General features: G+C 34.7%; 1 protein-coding gene across 1 annotated transcript in view; it reads right to left on the bottom strand.

The window, feature by feature from the left end:
• Positions 1 to 17,500, bottom strand: part of FOXP2 (forkhead box P2) — a 430,404-nt gene that overhangs the window by 47,643 nt on the left and 365,261 nt on the right. The window contains exons 6-10 of the mRNA XM_084290854.1: positions 13,656 to 13,793; positions 12,289 to 12,486; positions 10,617 to 10,785; positions 4,005 to 4,218; positions 2,293 to 2,397 (exon numbers count right to left, since the gene is read on the bottom strand). Coding sequence (XP_084146980.1) covers positions 2,293 to 2,397; positions 4,005 to 4,218; positions 10,617 to 10,785; positions 12,289 to 12,486; positions 13,656 to 13,793 — 824 coding nt within the window. The remainder of the gene's footprint in view (positions 1 to 2,292; positions 2,398 to 4,004; positions 4,219 to 10,616; positions 10,786 to 12,288; positions 12,487 to 13,655; positions 13,794 to 17,500) is intronic.

Raw genomic sequence — 17,500 nt, 5'->3', positions numbered from 1 at the left:
TTTCATGACTTTAAGACATTTATTTTAAGTTATTTGTCACTTCACCCTAAATCCTTTCCATTGTTATGAAAGTGAAGCAAAAACTCTGTCTTAATCTTCCTCATCAGATGCTTTGGCAAACCATTTTCTCAGCACAGGAAGTTAGAGTTCACTGCATAAACCAAGCACTCTTCAAAGTCATCATAAGTCTATTATAGAAACACACACTACTAGACTGGTATAGTGTACCTTATTAATATTTCATTTTGGTACAATATACTTGCATTAACTTTTTTAAACTCTGGTATCATATTGTTTCAAGTCAGGGAACCTAAAACATCGTAACAAAGATTAGACTAAACCTTGAAAACTACAGCCATTAGTCCTGTCATCCCCTATAAAGTTAATGGGTTGGAAAAATGGTCAATCTTTGGACTAAAAGTTGATATTTAATTGAAAGAAAATGTTTTTTAATTGTAATGGGGATTTTGCATTAGTGTGAACATGAAAAGGTACTAAAGAATGTAATGCAAGGTTATGTATTGATTTCTATCTTATCACTAGTGTAACATGAAGGAATATTTCTATTCCATAAACAATCTGGCCTATTCAGCATCATGACTTCTTATTTGTTTTAAGGGCCTGAAAGACAGAATTGAATGAAAAGAAGAAATAATGTAAGATTCTCGAACATTTTTTTGCTGGTGTGTAGGACAAAAGCCATGACACTGCTGTAAACCCTGATTGACTCTACACCAGAATTATCAAGATGTTACATGTCGCTTTCACATTTTCCAGGGTTATTTGGCTCATGAAAGCAAGAGCATCTGTAAACCTAGCACTATACTGTGTTAATCAAAATGGTTTTAGTGATCATGGATTATAACAAGAGACCCGACATAATGGATGTGCAAAGTCTGGTCACAGAATTAGCATCACTGTAGCCTAGTGACCATAGACATATTTATAAAATTTAGCTTTTTCCTGAAGGGAGCATGCTTGAGTAAAACTAATTTAAATTCTTAATATTAATAATACTCACAATGATTCATTGAATTTGGGAAGATTCATTTGCTTTTTAATACTTTTTTTTTTTTTTTTAAATCCATTTCTTTTAAATCCTATACAGTTTTCTCTAATAATTACCCATTATTTTGATGTTCCATTAATGCACTTATAAACAAAAATGTATCAAGAGAGAGAAATACACTAGCTAAGATTTGCAAGTCAGCATAAATCATTTTATTTAAAATTGGTAGATAGCATGAGAAATGGATAAAGTATTTAAAATACTTTATGAAAAGTATTTCTTTAATTCTATTACAAAAGTTATTCTGACACTGAGTGCTTATGGTCTACTGTTAAGGTGCTTCTGTTATATACCCTGTAGTCTACCATTTGTAAACACATCTTTTTGATGTTTCTGCCAACATCCTGGCAACAAAGCAGTGCAATTTCAAATGAGCTAATTAACTTAATTGTTGATGAAGCATGAAACAGTTCACTCACCCTGTTAGCTGCACCATGACAACATAAGAGTCTCAGCCCCTGAAGTTACTCATCTATATAAGCCTATCTGTAGCTTTCCATTAAGATCTATTGCATGCCAAAATGAGTACAGCTCTTCTGACAAAGACCAGTCTATGATGTACATAGGTAGAAAATCAGGGCTGTTTTTGAAAGTTTAAATGAACACAGAAGTACTAGCAACTACTTAAAAATAAATAAATAAATCCTGAAACCCATTGCAGTTTGAAGCCGCAAATGAAAAGCTTTATCACTTATTTTCTAGATGTTCCAGTTTAGAAAATCACTGGCAAACCCAAACACGGAAAGTAAAAACTTTTGACATCATTCTGCAGTTCCATTTTTTTCTGTGTATCTCATGCACATACAAAAGGAAAAGCAAAAAGAAGTTATCAACTGAGAGTTAAAGGGTCGCATTCAGTCCTTTGTGCTTTTTTATTTATACTAAACACATGGATTCCTACTATACACAAAATGGCACAATTTAAAATGTGCTTTTTCATACCTCTACTACCCAATATACCATTTAAAGCATCACTTCAAATTTTCTGAGGCTCCATTTCAGTAAAGGATAATAAGAGGATTAAACAATGTGCTATTGAAAGGACTGCAAAATGGTTGACAAAGAAAGGATAACAACTTGACCCTCTGCAGATAGCCTGAATCACCCAGTTGCTTGAAATATATAGAAAAAAGTCTGATGTGATTTACAGTAAAAGTTTGTTTGCCATCTTTCTCTTTTCCTTGCCTTAAGCAACACTGAACCAAGAATAAAAATCAACCTACTTTAAAAATTGTCCAAAATCTTCACAAACGCTTTCACAGCCAGGCCATTTGCAAACTCCATGACCATAGAGAGTATGGGAGGCCCCAGTCTCCTCATGTGACGAGCTGCAGCAAAAGAATAAGGCATCAGATTCATCTCAAAAGCCATAATCGTTGGAGGCTGCTAGCGCCTGTCAGGTTACGATCAGTGACAAACAGGTCAAAACAGGTCAATTTAGCTCAGAGCAGTCAGAAAAATTTAATCGTTCTATTGAATAGTTCAACTGCCAAGGCTAGATGATGTTCCAATTAGAGAAGAAATAGAGCCAAAGATGACTGTTAATAAAGGATGAAAAAATAAGATGACTGTATAATACCATATGCTAATTCTGCCATATGACCTTGGTGTAACATTTACCTATAAATAAAAAATATACTCAGAAGTGATCAATTCTGAAAAGAAATACTGAAGATGGACAGTCAGAATTTATGAATAATGTGAATGCTACTATAAAATAGTTGGATTTTCTGCTAAAATGTGTATAAAATTAAATAAATAAATTTTAAAATATTTTTGCTCACAAGTGTTGCTGCCATTAACTACTTGACTTAAAAAGAAATAAAAATAGCTGTTTTACTATAACCTCTGTAATATTTTCATCCATGTGCACTTATCAAAGAAATTCAGGGGACTACCCCATGGAAATGGGTACCAGCTACAGATCCTGAAGGAAAGAACCAACTTCTCTAACATATAACCACAAAAGCAATACTAACTAAAAGTATTACTGTAAGGTCTTCAGAGAAGTACCACTTTTTAAAATAATACAAAATAACAATGGAAAAATGTGATCACAATCACAGAAGGACTAGAGATACTTTAATTATTGTCTCCTATTTCAATATTAAAATATTAAATATTATTTAATTAAAACAATTTTAATATTTTTGAAAATACAATAATAATTTGGGCTTTATAGATAGAAATTAAATTTCGTGCTATATTGAGATCATCTACATCTGACTATGCAAACATATTTACTGATTCTAAGCACTACAGCTAAAGTATTCTTGTACACATGTAATCTATTACTTGAAAATAAAGAACAGTTAAGAATATCTGTCCATGTGTTTGAAAAAATATTTTAACTTCATTCATACAGTTGAATTCTACTGTATAACACTAATGCCACTGAAAATTTGTATGAATTACACTGATTTACTCTTGTGCATAGAAGGAAAAATCAGTGGTTTTCTTCACAAGACACAAACAATATAATTGCTTCAATATACTAATTCTTAAAGCACTTTTTACACAGAGTCTGTCCAATGAATTGTAGACTTAACAACTATGCATATATACATTTTCTATGAAAACAGCAGTGTGATTCAACAGTTAATGCTTGACTGCTGAATGTGTTGATTCAAATACAAATGAAACAATGAACCAACCAAAGTGCCCACAAACACACTATTCTGGGATTTCTAACTGTTAACAAAAGTTCCTTAAGTTCATGTGTAATAAAACTGCTAGTAATTGTAATTGCACCTGAAAAACTAGACGTCATTATTGAAAACGATGACCTATTGATAAACAGCTTTGAAAAATCTGGTCTCCGTGATCTCTTAAGTAACCTGTATTAAATATTGTGATTTGAAATAATGTGACTTATGATGTTAAACAACAGCTTTACATCAAATGATAAGCACAGTTGAAATCTCATCAGAATTACCTGTCTCGCCTTGCATTTAGAACTGAAGACTGTCCATTCACTATGGAATGATGAGTTATTGGTGGTGATGCTTTGGAAGTGGTGGAGGAGGTAGTAGAGGAGGAATTGTTAGTAGTGAGGTCTAGCCCTCCATGTTTAATGCCATTGTCTTCCATACTGTGAACTCCAGTCACTTCTTTCCATAACTGCTGAATCTCAGCAGGACTTAAGCCAGCTATAAAATGAAAGAGAGCCCCACTAATATAACAAAATAAGAGTTTCATATAATGAGCTCAGTGTTATTAATGGATTAATGCCAACAATAAAACTGATGCTGTTTTTCCAGCACAATCATTGTGTAGTAAAACATAAATTCATTTTTCTTCAGTCAGAATCCAGGTAATCTAGCTGTCTTCTCTAGGGTTACAAACAGTCGATTAGAAATCACCAACTTTAATAATATTACACTCCTTCTAAAAACACTACTCAAGGATCAAAGAGTGAAAGCTACAAAGAACTTGCAACTACTTCTTAAAATAATAATAATAATTAAAAAATAAAAAATAAAAAACTAAATACATATCCAGGCATTATTTTTGTTGTCTGCATAATAAATTTCTTGACATGTGAACACAACTCAATGTATACACAGTTAACTCAGCTTTTGAAATTCCCCCTTATTAAATATCTAATAGAAAATAGAAAAGTATATTACATCAAGGATACAAACATTAATATTCTCTTTAAACACTGAATAAGAATAGGGAGTGGGGGAAGCAGACAGGAGGGAGAAAAATCAAAAGATGAAAATGAAATCTATGACATTATAACAGGTTTAAAGTTTGAGAAAGAGGAATTTTATTAACAACACCTACATATTCATTAGTCCTATATAATGTTTACAAAAATGGTTTGATTTAAACACATGTCTTAAGATACAATAAACAAAGTGAAGAACAAAACTACTACAGCACAGAGCTACTAATGATACTAGTACAGAATACTAGTGATTGCTTCAGCTCTTTGGTGCCATTCAGTGGCAACAAACAAGAAGAAAGCTAACAAAGGTGGCCCATTTAGAATTCCCTCTACATAGATGAAATTATGTCTAGGCCATCAAATTCCCCCACTGTTTTTTCATCCAACCCTACTGTGGAAAACAAATCAGAGGGCTTGGCTAGTAGACTCCATCTCACCAGTCTCCTGGGGTCACAGTCATACAAAATTTGAAGACAAGCAAAGTTCTCTGCTATATGCACAGTACTGTTCTGGAGTCTGACCACCAGATCTTTGCATATAGATCAAATTTGCTCCATACTCCAGTTGTAGCCTGGAAATTTGTGGTTTCCATGATTCATCTCCAGCCACAAATTGCAATGTTTTGTTGAATACACTTATACATCTGCGTTAGGGTTGTCTGGCTTGAGTTGAGCACTTTGCATGAAGTCATGGAAACTTCCACTACAATTGTTTCTGCCTGAAGTAAAGACTCCCAAAACACAATAGAATAGCTGTAAGCATTCTCTTATCTCCTCTGTCTTACATACATACTATCTTATGCATCTAAGGTAGGAAGTTAATATATTGAAAGATGAAGAGTTCATCATAACTATATACATTTACTGTCACTGCCAGTCTTCATAAAATAGACATCTCTGTTTTGAAGAACACTAAATTAAATGTAGAAAAGAATGAGAAGCCCAGAGATCTTTTTGTGAAAGATCTTGGTTCAAATCTAGGTTTCTCAGCCTGACAGTTTGGGACAGAGGTATCTTAAAATCTAACTTTTTTGTTTTCATCTCAAGAAATAAATTTAGATAGGACACATTCACAGTATATTTGACTGCTTGAATGCAAAGAATTCAAAATGTTTATGTTTTCTGAGTGGAATTTTTGCTCACACTTTCTGAAATTGCTCAAAGTTTCTGCACTTCACAGAAAAGGATTTAAAATTTGTCTATTCATTCAAGCTTTTAATCAAGGATAGTTTTGCCTGGTAAGCAAGATGTATTAGAAAGATGTAAAGATCTTTCTTCACTGCTGGTAAAATCTGTTTATTCAATAACATTTTATTTTGAAGATACAGGAACTCAGACTACTGAAATGGATTCAACAAAAATTATGAAAAATGACAGTACGTTCCTTAATACTTCTCAATAACAGTCTCACCACTAAGTATACAAAGCTATTAAAAAAGAGACTGCTAGTAATTTAAAGAAATAATAATTTCTGGAGGTAGTGTGGAAACAAATTGGTTGGAAGATATTCAATTTTATTTAAATTATGGAATTACATTTTTAACTAGTATTTTGTGTCTTGGTTCTCTGCCTTAGATGCCAACATCCACTGGCAAACTCTGCTAATACCAAAATGAAAGAGTTGATTGGAATGTACACCTTAAAACTGGACTTTAAATCATATTTGCACAGAAAAAAGCTAAGATTTAAGGAGGCAAGCAAACAAGCTAGGCTCTAATTTACTGCATTAGGGAGATGGGTAACTGGAGTGATGCTAATACTAGTAGTAACTGTTTGATGAAAGTAAGTAATTACTAGTGTGTTCTTGATGTTCATGAGGTATGCTCCTACAAATTTTCAGTTTTGCCATGGTAAATAACAGTTACTCACAAATGTAATCACAAATCAAAATGAAAAGTAATGTATTCATTTAGGTGGAATGATATACATAGTAAATTATCCACTTCAAAGTATTCCCTTCCTCCTGACACTGAAAAAAAAAACTAGTTTTGTACATGAAAAATTTAAACCAAGAATAAACTCATCTACTTGAATAATCAGAGGGCAAACATATCGTTGGGTCTTGTTGCAAGAAAATTTTAATCACTGATCATCAAATTTTGGGCCCTGCAGGAGCTCCTTTCCCATGCAGAGTGGTCTCCTCCTCCTCTTGTGGTGTAAGCTACAGATGAAGCTGTGTTTCCAGGCTGTCTAGCTCACCTTGATTTTTAAAACGAGAAAGGAGTTTCTCTCTGGGCTCAGGCTGGTTAATTTTTACAATGTCTCCAGAGCACCCTGAAAGGTACCTGACCTTTAGGATTAAAGGATTAAGGGCAGGCACTTAAAAGTATAAAGTTAATAAGGGAATTTGTAATTAATTGTAAATTATGGCAATTTTGTAGTTCTTGTGTCTAAAAAAGACCAACTCCCATTTTACAAGAGACCTGTAAAATGGCCGTCAGATTTTCATCTGTATGTAAAGGCAGGGTAAGTTTTAAAGTTTCATGGGTTGTGGTAACTCTCAAGCTAACCTCTCCACACTACATTAAAGGAGAAAGGATGAAGCAGAGGATCCAGGGTGGGATAAAAAATAAGAACTATAGTGAAAAGAACCAATGCTCATTTGCTATACAATATTCTAACACCAACAATCCAAGAGATTTTGAGATTAGTTTTATAACTCTTTTCACCACTATCTATTTTACTTTTATGTTTGAATAAATACTTAATAAAACAACCACTCCCATGCATCTGCTTTTCATTTTCCTACACAGTCTGATCAAATCTTAGCTTTTTCTATTTTATTTTATTTTATTTTATTTTATTTTATTTTATTTTATTTTATTTTATTTTATTTTATTTTATTTTATTTTATTTTATTTTATTTTATTTTATTGTTGTCATTTAGATACCTTCGCATTTAGCTAACATTATTTTAATATTACACAGAAATAACTCATTTTGAGTGAGGGGCTCTGGATATAGGACATTAAAGATCTCATCAAAAAATAAAGGCTAAAACACCTCATATATTTTATTTTCTATACTTGACTATCAAGTAAATATGGTAAACATTCTTATCCCTAAAAGGCAGAAATGCAGAAACTAGACTTGGAGCAAATATTGCTTCTATATGCAAACCTCACAGCTGTATGCAGAAGTTATATCTTCTCATACTAATGAATGCAAAAAAAAAAAAAATTATTTGTCAGTAATAATTTCTGTTTTACAGGACTCTTTATTACCAATAACTTATAAACATGAATCCCCCTGTGCTTCTCTCATTGTTTTAGTCATCCACGTAACTCAGAAATCTAAGTGGGTCCACATAAAAATATGTTACACATCTGTAAATCCTTCTCTATAACAATATTATATATCTTGCAGCACAGTGGAAGGAGAAAAATGTGTTTTTACCATATCCAGTGTGTACTGCTTTAAAGAAGTTCTGAAGGTTTAATTTAATATTACCACAGAAAATGTCTGTCATAAAATGTGTTACATTTTTATGAGAAAAACAAGATTGATCCTCTTACTCTTACGCAAACCCCAAACAAGGGAATCTGTTAAAGTTAGTAAGTAGTATTTGGGTATTTTCTGTGTGTAAATCTAAGATTTACAAGAAAGCCTCAGCAGAACTGAAACCCATTAATCTTCATTACATTATAAACTAGATTGTGTGCTCTATCTTCCTGTGAAGGATACTATGGGCTATAAGAGACGCCCACTGAAAGAACTGGGAGCCAGTCACAGCTCTCCATTTGGTTCTCCCTTTGTTTCAGCATGTTGCTGGAAGACATTCCTTCTTACCCTCGTCACTTGAACTCCAGATCCCCTGGCACTTAGTGGCCTTTCTGGAGATTCTGCAAAGCCATTCTATGTTTTATTTACTTAGCACATCCACACCAGGGCCATTAAAAATCAACGTCCTATAAATTCACTTGTACGTTTAAAGGAACCCCCCATGTGCAGTAAATACTAGAACCAGAAGGCAAAATTGGAAGAATGAAATACGCCACTGGAATTCATTACAATTAAAGAAATAACGAGGCAGAAACAAACAATACATCAATTTACTTTCAAAAGAACAATTCATATACATTTTAACAGTAACGTTTTTAAATTTCTTTACTATTAGTTTTGGCCATGACTTCAATTATACTTAATTCTTTGACTAGAAGAAAGTTCTTAGAAAGAACCATGCAGTAGTTCTCCTTAAAAAGTACTTTAAAAAAATATATACTTTTTTTTTTTTCTACTACAAGTATTTAAAAAAAAAGGATTATTTTATATGTTTTTCTACTACAAGTGGATGAATGACTGTTGCATTAAATTAATGAATATCAGCGCAATTGGGTAGGAGTGTGCTGAGGGAAATCTATGGGGATTGCTTAATGTGAGAGAAAACCTGAGGAATTCCTCTTACAACAGATGGCACGAGAGGAGGTTGCAGAAGGTAAAGCTGTTCAGAGGGAGGATGTGTTTCAATTACTTTTTCCCCGTCTGGCCCAATGTGACTTTGTACAGAAGGAAACCAGCATTAGCAGTCTCACATGTCCAAATTCATGAATCATCTCACCTCCTCACTGCTATTCACAAATAATAAGGTGTAGTGTGATAGCTTATTTATGACTCTTTTCTGTTGCTGTAATTTTTATAAATTTAGGTATGCTTGTGGCATAGCATTTTCACACAAAATAATATATGGAATTAACACATATAACACAAAAAAAAAAAAAAAAAACAAACACTAAATGTCTCAGGCCTTTTTTCTTTTTTTTTTTTCTCTCCACCTCCTCCCCCCCTCCTTTTATTTTTTTTTTGTTCTACACTTGTCTATATACTATGTACTCTGCTCATCTAATTTTTGAAGCTTCAATCTCATAACAGTTATCTCACGGAGGAACCAGATACCTGCATAAAGGCCAATTAAAAAGTTGCGTGCTATGAACACAATCTAAAAAAATGTTCCTTGCAGAACTGGAGTGTCAGAGATCAGAACATTATGTAATTTTTATGACAGACATTTAGCTCATCTCTGTATGGTAACAAAAACAGAAACACATGCCACATAGTTTACAGAGTCATTAATATGTGAAATCTCTGGTCTTGTCTTAAAATGTAAGCACTCTTAATTTCCAAGTTAATTTACTTTTCAAAAGTATGTGCCCTACTTTCTTTCAACCTTGAATTTATTTGTGTCAAGTGTTAGAGAGTTTGAGTTTTTACTGAGAAATCTTGATCGAAATGACTTTTTCTTTTCTAGACTTCTTAACTGTTATTTGTCTATAATAATTCATTACTGTTGGATTCACAACTTACAAAAAATTTTGTTATATTTAACATATTTAATAGGAATGACTAGCAGTGACAATGAACTCTAAGGTATGTCCTTAAATTCAATTGTCACCATTTGAAGATTCAAAGTACTTTCCAATACCAAACACTTTTTTTTTTTTTCCTTAGAAAAAGAAAATGTGAGCTTTGGGATTACTTTAATATCACTGTTCGATACTTTTTATATCTGTTCCCTTATATTAAATGAAATGATAACATTCACACTAAATCAGATTTCAGTAATTCCTCAGAGGAAAGCAACGGTGCTTGAATAGTGTTCCTATTAGAAATTGTTTTCAGAACATAGGGCTAATAAATATGCATTTATTTCTAAGAAAAAAGAAAGAAAAAAAAAAAACACTAAAAAGATGCTTTTTTTCCATAAAAGTATGCTGTAAAACTTATCTGCCTCAAGAAAAAAATGTAATATGAATAATAATATTTTAATAATAAAATATGCTTAAGTGTCATAATGGGAAACTGCTGAAGTTCAGATGAAAATGGAACGGTAAAAAAATTGTGCATTAGAAATTACTCCAATCACATTTTGTTGGCATACCTTGTGGCAGAGACTGGACAGGAAGAGCAGACTGGCCAGGTGGGATGGAAATGAGTCCCTGACGCTGAAGGTTCAGCAGATGTTGCTGCTGCTGAAGTTGTTGCATCTGGAGGAGCTGCTGCTGGAAGACAAGCTGCTGGGCTGCCAACTGCTGCTGCTGCTGCTGCTGCTACAAAAAGATGGGGGAAAAAAAAAAACGTAGCAAAGAGTAAAGTGGGCATTGAAGGCTAAAAAGACAAAAATGTAAAATCAGCTTCTTTCCCTTTAATCTCAGCTATTGAATAATAATGCTATTTGTAGAATACTTGGACAGTGAAATCATTTGAAATTTTTTATTATATTCATTCAAGCTATTAGGTGTTAGGGAGCATGGCACGATACATTTAATGACACACTAAAGAAAAGGGTCAAGAGAAAGTATATAACAGCTGTTTGAAACACATAAAAAAAAAAAAGAAAAAAAAGACCAGCTCATGGCAGATGATAACAAATTTATCTATGCTAAAATTGTAACTCTTCACAGCCGTCTATGATTCGAAGGCACTCTTGTTTTTCCAATTGACTAAGTTTGGTCCGCAGTGGCCCATGAATGTGGTCTCCAGTGATCTATTAGTAAACTGGGATGTAGCCTTCATTTCACTGGCCTGTTAGCTCTCTCTCTTTTCTGGTCGGAATATATTAAAACGAGCACTACATTCAAGGCAAAGAAGTGCCCTATTATGAATAGAAGTATAAGTTCCAATTTTGTGAGGCATTTCGAGACAAACTGGAGTCTGCAAAGACTCAGGAGGGTATAAGCAGGCAGTCACACTTCAGAGGAAGACAAGCTGCTGTGGAAGACCTTTCTTTTCTAGTTTGGGGAAAAGAGAAACTTCTGATGCGCTCACTGGAAAACAGACTGCATAATGGAGCAAGTCATGTGGATTGCCCAGAGCCTCCGGAGAAATACGGGAGCAATTTCTATTCCGTAGTTGATGGCTGTCTGAAATTCTATTCACAAATCCAAACAGAAACAAAGCCTCAGGAGGTCACGACTGCTTCCTCGACGTTTGCATAATGGGCAGCTTGAAGACAACGTCTAGGATACCTGCTGATCAATTTAACTACTTCAACATGTTTTGTTTGTATTATGTTTATATTTGATGCAGTTTGCTGACAAGTGCAAGCTAGGCCTGAGAAACCAGCTTGTCAGGTTGATTTATGAGCACATCAAACTGTAACTTTCTACTCGCCACTCCAAACCTACAGTAGCAGTTCATTAATCAGGGGCCTGTGACTTTGAAATCTGTGCTCAATCGCTTTTTTTCAGCCATGGACTAAATTTGCATGCTCTCTGAGCTGTGCCACTGAGAAAAGTAAGGCTCCTTCCCCGTTACGGACTGCCTGTGAATACAAGATAATCAGTACAGTGTCCACCACGCCACTTGTGCTTTGCACACTCGGATTCATTAGCGGACATTAGATGACAGCAGCACTGGACTGCTCAAATCCTATGTCTCAGAGAGGGGAGCAGGAGAATTATACTGGCACTGCTATTAAGCCCTGTAAAAACACAAGAACAAATCTTTGATGGCTGAATTCTTGCTACAGGAAAAGACCTAAACTAGCCGTGTCTTTTCCAAGCTTCTGATGGCTCGTACTGGTATGAATCAGCAAGGCTCTTGGCTCCTACCTCTTTTGCTTGCTTTCCTGGGTGCTGCTGCTGCTGCTGTTGCTGCTGCTGCTGCTGCTGCTGTTGCTGTTGCTGCTGCTGCTGTTGTTGCTGCTGTTGCTGCTGTTGTTGTTGCTGTTGCTGCTGCTGTTGCTGCTGCTGCAAAAGCTGAAGATGTAACTGCTCTTGCTGTTTCTTGTAAAACTCTTGTAGTTGTTGCTGAATAAACCATTTTGACTTTAATAAATAAAGGCAAAAGTTTCAAGTATTATAAATCTCCTAAACTCTTCTAGATTGGCATATGGTGGCGTAGCCATTAAGAATCACCTCATAACAAGAAATGTGATTTGAAGAGGCAGATCTACATACATTTTTTTCCAAGGCGGTTCTGAAATTTTCCAATGCAGATTCCAAAATATCCTAAACAGAAGGGTATAGAAAATCTGTATTCTAAAGGGAATGCAAGAGCCAAATTAACTCCTCAAATAACTATGCCTAAATTCCTCGCATGTCCTATATAACAAACCAGAAGCTGTACTCTTCCACTTGCAAGAAACCAACAAGTCACTAAGGCCAAACTAAACTGTCTGTTTCTTAGGAAAAAAGGTAATTAATCTGTCAATCTGTTTAGTGGGATGCCAGATTCACAACTGAAGGTGAATTGCCTGTGATGATCATGGTACTAGAAATTAAAGTGTTTAAACATACAATGGCTGAGCTATGACTACCAGATGTGTCATTTTCTGTATGACAAATAAGCATCCAAAAATCTACACTTATGCTGAGGTACTGACCTCTGACACTACCTCTACTGTAAGAACAAGTCCATGGAGTGTTCACTTAACTGCCAGCTTTTGTGCTAAGAAAACAGCAACCTCCTCCTTCATTTTATCCTTATCTGGGACACACTTTGGAGGTAAAAAACAAACTAAAACAAACAAACAAACAAACTTTTCCTATGATGAAACAAGCTACTAAGTTCAAATTTCATAACCGCATACCATTTATGTGACTAAAGGGAGCACTACAGTTTTATGAATTTTAAAGCAACAATTATCTACAACTCTATTTGCACTTCCTTTGGCAAGTCTACAATTAAAATGTGCCTAAGCACTTGAAGATTTAAATATCAATTTGTTCAGTATTTGTAATGCATCTGCCACTGCTGCTGCTACTGCTGTTTTTAATATAATATTAAATGTTTCAAAATTGCAATTTCACACTTCTGCAATTAAAACAAGAAATTTAAAGACTGAGAAGTTTCAAATTTATTTCATTCTTTTTGGTATAATAAGCGATGAAATATTACCAACTAAGACCCATAAAATCTGGCTAACAGTTGTGAGAACACTCTGTGCTAGCAGTCCAAAGCAGGTAACCCACATTACCTGCTGCAACATAACTGCTTGCTGCTGCTGGAGAAGTGCTTGAAGCTGCTGGGGAGACAACACTTGCTGCTGGAGAATCTGCTGCATTTGCTGAGGGGTGATCACCTGGGGAGTCATCATGGCCACTGACACAGGCACCTGCACAGAGAAAGATATCATCATCAAACATGTTTTAGTTCGCCTGCACCACAGTTGTATGTCTTTTTTATTTTGTACCAAAGATGGACCATAATTTTTTACATAATTTTTATCACTGTGAAGTTCCAGTTTCAGTCAGAATCTGTTATTTTAAGACCACAGTACTGTGGCACTCTATTTCCAGAGGCATCAGATTCGATCAGACTCAAGCTTTATGCTTTGCATCTCTTATGTATTCCTGCAAGAAACTTAAGCATTGGCTAGTACAAATGTGTATTTAAAAATAAATGATCACATGGCAGGGCTCTCAACACTTCATAATCAATCATCTTATCAAGTGTCATAATGTTACGAATGGAAAAATCTATTGAGACTGTTTCAAAAGATATGATTAAAACAGACAGAAAAATAAGTATCTTAAAACAGTAAATGTTTTATACAATAAAGACACTTAGCTTAGAAAAATATTTGTGCTATACATCATTTTAGTGTAAGAAAACCCTTCCTGCTCAGATATTCTATTAGGGAAGTCTGATTCATATTGGAAAAATAATACTGCAGACTTAGTGGAGTACAGAGCAAAGGACACCAAGTCAGTTACCCAGTCTCCGTAAAGGGAGATGTATTTTCAGTGAAAGTCTGGCAACCTTCAAGTTGCCAGTCTTCAAGTCTTCAACAAGATTATTACTTTCTCCATGAAACTTTATAAATGTATTTTTGGGTAGGTGCTGTTTTAAACATGGCTTTGTTTTCTGTTTGTCACACACACACAGACGAAGTGTGCACACATGCATAAACACCCACGCACACACAGGCTCTTAGGAATATAGGCATGAGAGGCAAAGACACAGCAAGCGTGTGTGTGTGTGAATAAGAGTGGAAAGACCTGTAAAAGAGCCTGAGGTACATGCCAAGCTGCTGCAGCAGATGCACTGTGTGAAACCACTGCTCAAACTAACCTGTACACAGTCAGACAGCTACCAGCAGGACAAGCTTTTCACCCTTGAAATAGTAACCACTTGCCTAGCTAAATTCAATTTTTTTTTTTTTCTGTATATATTAGAAAGTCAGCATATAAATCCTGTTTTGTGATATTTTTGTGGGACATAACACACTTCTGTAAATCAGCAAAAATAATGTTATTTTTAATAAAGTAAATCACAAACAATTCTTAACAGGAAATACTTTTCTAATATTTTTATTACTTGGATCTATCCCAAAAAAAATAGCATAGATGTAACACTCAAAGAAGAAGAAATACAAGTCTTCTGAAATTTACAATTAGAAGAAACTACTTCATCTACTATTACACAGAATGCTATGTTTCACACATAAATTGATATTTAAGAGCATAATTGGAGCTCTTAAAATATTGACTAATTGAGAGTCTGAAAGTAAAAATACCATTAATGAAAATCTGCTAATCTTTTGCAAATAATAAATTAATTTTAAGGAAAAAAAAAATATATCTGAAGTCCTTACTCTAAAACACAAGTGCAAGAGAAAAAACAGACTTCCACTCACAATCAAATACTTTGGGGAGGATTCATCTCTCTTAACTTTAGCCATCCAGCAGTTAGACATTTAATCTCAGCTATCACTGGATAATTCTATAGAATAAGGAAATCCTGAATAGAATAAGGAAATCCTGAGGGAGGTTTATCTGTTTTTGTTTTTGTTTTTAAACTATTTGGGATTAACAGCATGGGATTCATCACTCTCTGAGTGTTCCTGTCTTTTTTCATTGAGTCTAGACTCACTTTGAGAAGGCACCTACTTTTCAGATGGTTAATGTTGGTTGTTACTCTCAGTGACTCCCAGAAGTTCTGTAGTATTGGAAACACCACATCTCTATGCAATAATACCTTATTCTAAGCCTACCAAATCCCAAGGGCAGGACAAACAAGTTTTTACACTTTGTGATGCATGAGCAAACAGGAAAATTCACTGACTGCAACCAGTGCTCATCTCCCTCAAAAGTCAGTATGATTTTCCTCTGTTTCCTCTGTTTACACAAGATCTGAACTTGCCTTCTAGCAACAGTTTTGCCTCAGTCATGCTATTCAAGACCCATGTGTGACACAGAAATGAGAATGCAGAGAGGAAGATAAGTGCTTTCCCCATTAAACCATTACCTCTAACCTTTAAACCCTGAAAGATTTTTCCTAGCACTCACATGCCTGCTATATAAAATATAGCAAATGGTGAAGGTGTTGCACACTTGTTACTCTACTTCTCCTCTTCCCTCTACATTTGCTTTCTGTCCTCTCTGGTTGAAGTATTTTCAAAAACATGTAAAAATTGTGATCCAAACAGAGTGAAAATCAATTTCTCTCTAGAAGTGGCCTGACTTATTTCCATTCAGTGCTAAAGACTGCAGCCAGTACAATGCATGCCATGCTCTGTTCCTTAGTCTGAAATACAGATTCCCCTTCACATGTCCCATTTCTGCTGGTTTTGTTCTGAACCTCCCTGGCTGTGTACTTGCTCTCGTATCTGGAGACACACCTGATTTGTGGCACACTCTAAGAGCTTTTCTATTCCTTTTTTCTTTTCCCCCTTTTCCAGCAGTCACTTTCAACTGCATAAACTGGAGCAGAGAACTTAATTCACCTATATTTAAGGATGATGGTCAAAAGCATGAAAAAAACCAGACAGTCATGACCATTAGTAAAAATAAATATTTATATAGATAACATGGCCCTTAACAGAACTATATGTGATGATCCCTGTATATATATCATACTTGATACATATCTTCTTCCTCACAGATAAAGGGTAAAGCATTCTGAAAACTGCTTGAATTTCAAATTAGCAAAACTTATTACACAAATAAATTTCTTTAATTGCAACTAATAAATTAGTACATTTCACAGCCTTCAGGGATATACCAAACTGCACTTTATTTCTTATTGGCTCAATGTTACGGTGGTACCTAGGTCTGAAGAATATCAGAAAGGTGCTATGTTATGGCCAATTACATGCATTAAGAATTTCTGCTTTACTGCGTACATTTTTCAAGTTTTCTGTTCTGATTTCACAAAATTGTAGCAGAGTGAAATTCTGATTCCTTCTCATAGGAATCTTTCAATGCATCCAAAGTCAGTTCAGGCAGAGGGCAGTAGAGGGACCCAGTGAAAAGATTTGATCAGGTGCAGTATTGGTTTATTTCAGTGGGCCACAACTCCCCAGAAATTTCTCAAACAGACATCTCACACACAAAAAAATGAAGAGACAACATGTAATACGTAGTTTGTAACTGCAACCCATTTGTCACTAGATGTCCTCAAAGAACTCAAACTCCAAATTCTGTCATGAAGATGATCGCATACAACAACCCTACAGAATGCCACGGCTCTGACAGCCTCAGAAGAACATGTAAATTCAGACGCTCCATGTTTTGAAGTTTCCCATTGATTCTGTTGTGTGATGTACCCCATTTTTAGGATTAGATTTAAAGTCCTGCTAAATGAAAGTAAAGATGGACAAACAAAAACATTTTTACACACCTAGACAGGATTTCAGACAAAATGATTTATAAACTGCTTCATTACTACATGTGAATGCACTAATTAAAGAAGACCTTGGATGCAAAACAAAAGGCTTAATATTGGCAATTAGATAGATGGCTATGGTTGAAGAAATGAAGATGGAACTTTTCTGAAGACTAGAAAAATGTTTTTACCCAGATCAATTTAATAAAAAAA

This window comes from Netta rufina (genome assembly GCF_964035555.1).
Source record: "Netta rufina genome assembly, chromosome: 1".
Lineage (NCBI taxonomy): Eukaryota > Metazoa > Chordata > Aves > Anseriformes > Anatidae > Netta > Netta rufina.
The sequence above is the reverse complement of the archived record's forward strand: the minus strand, read 5'-3'. Positions and strand labels throughout refer to the sequence as shown.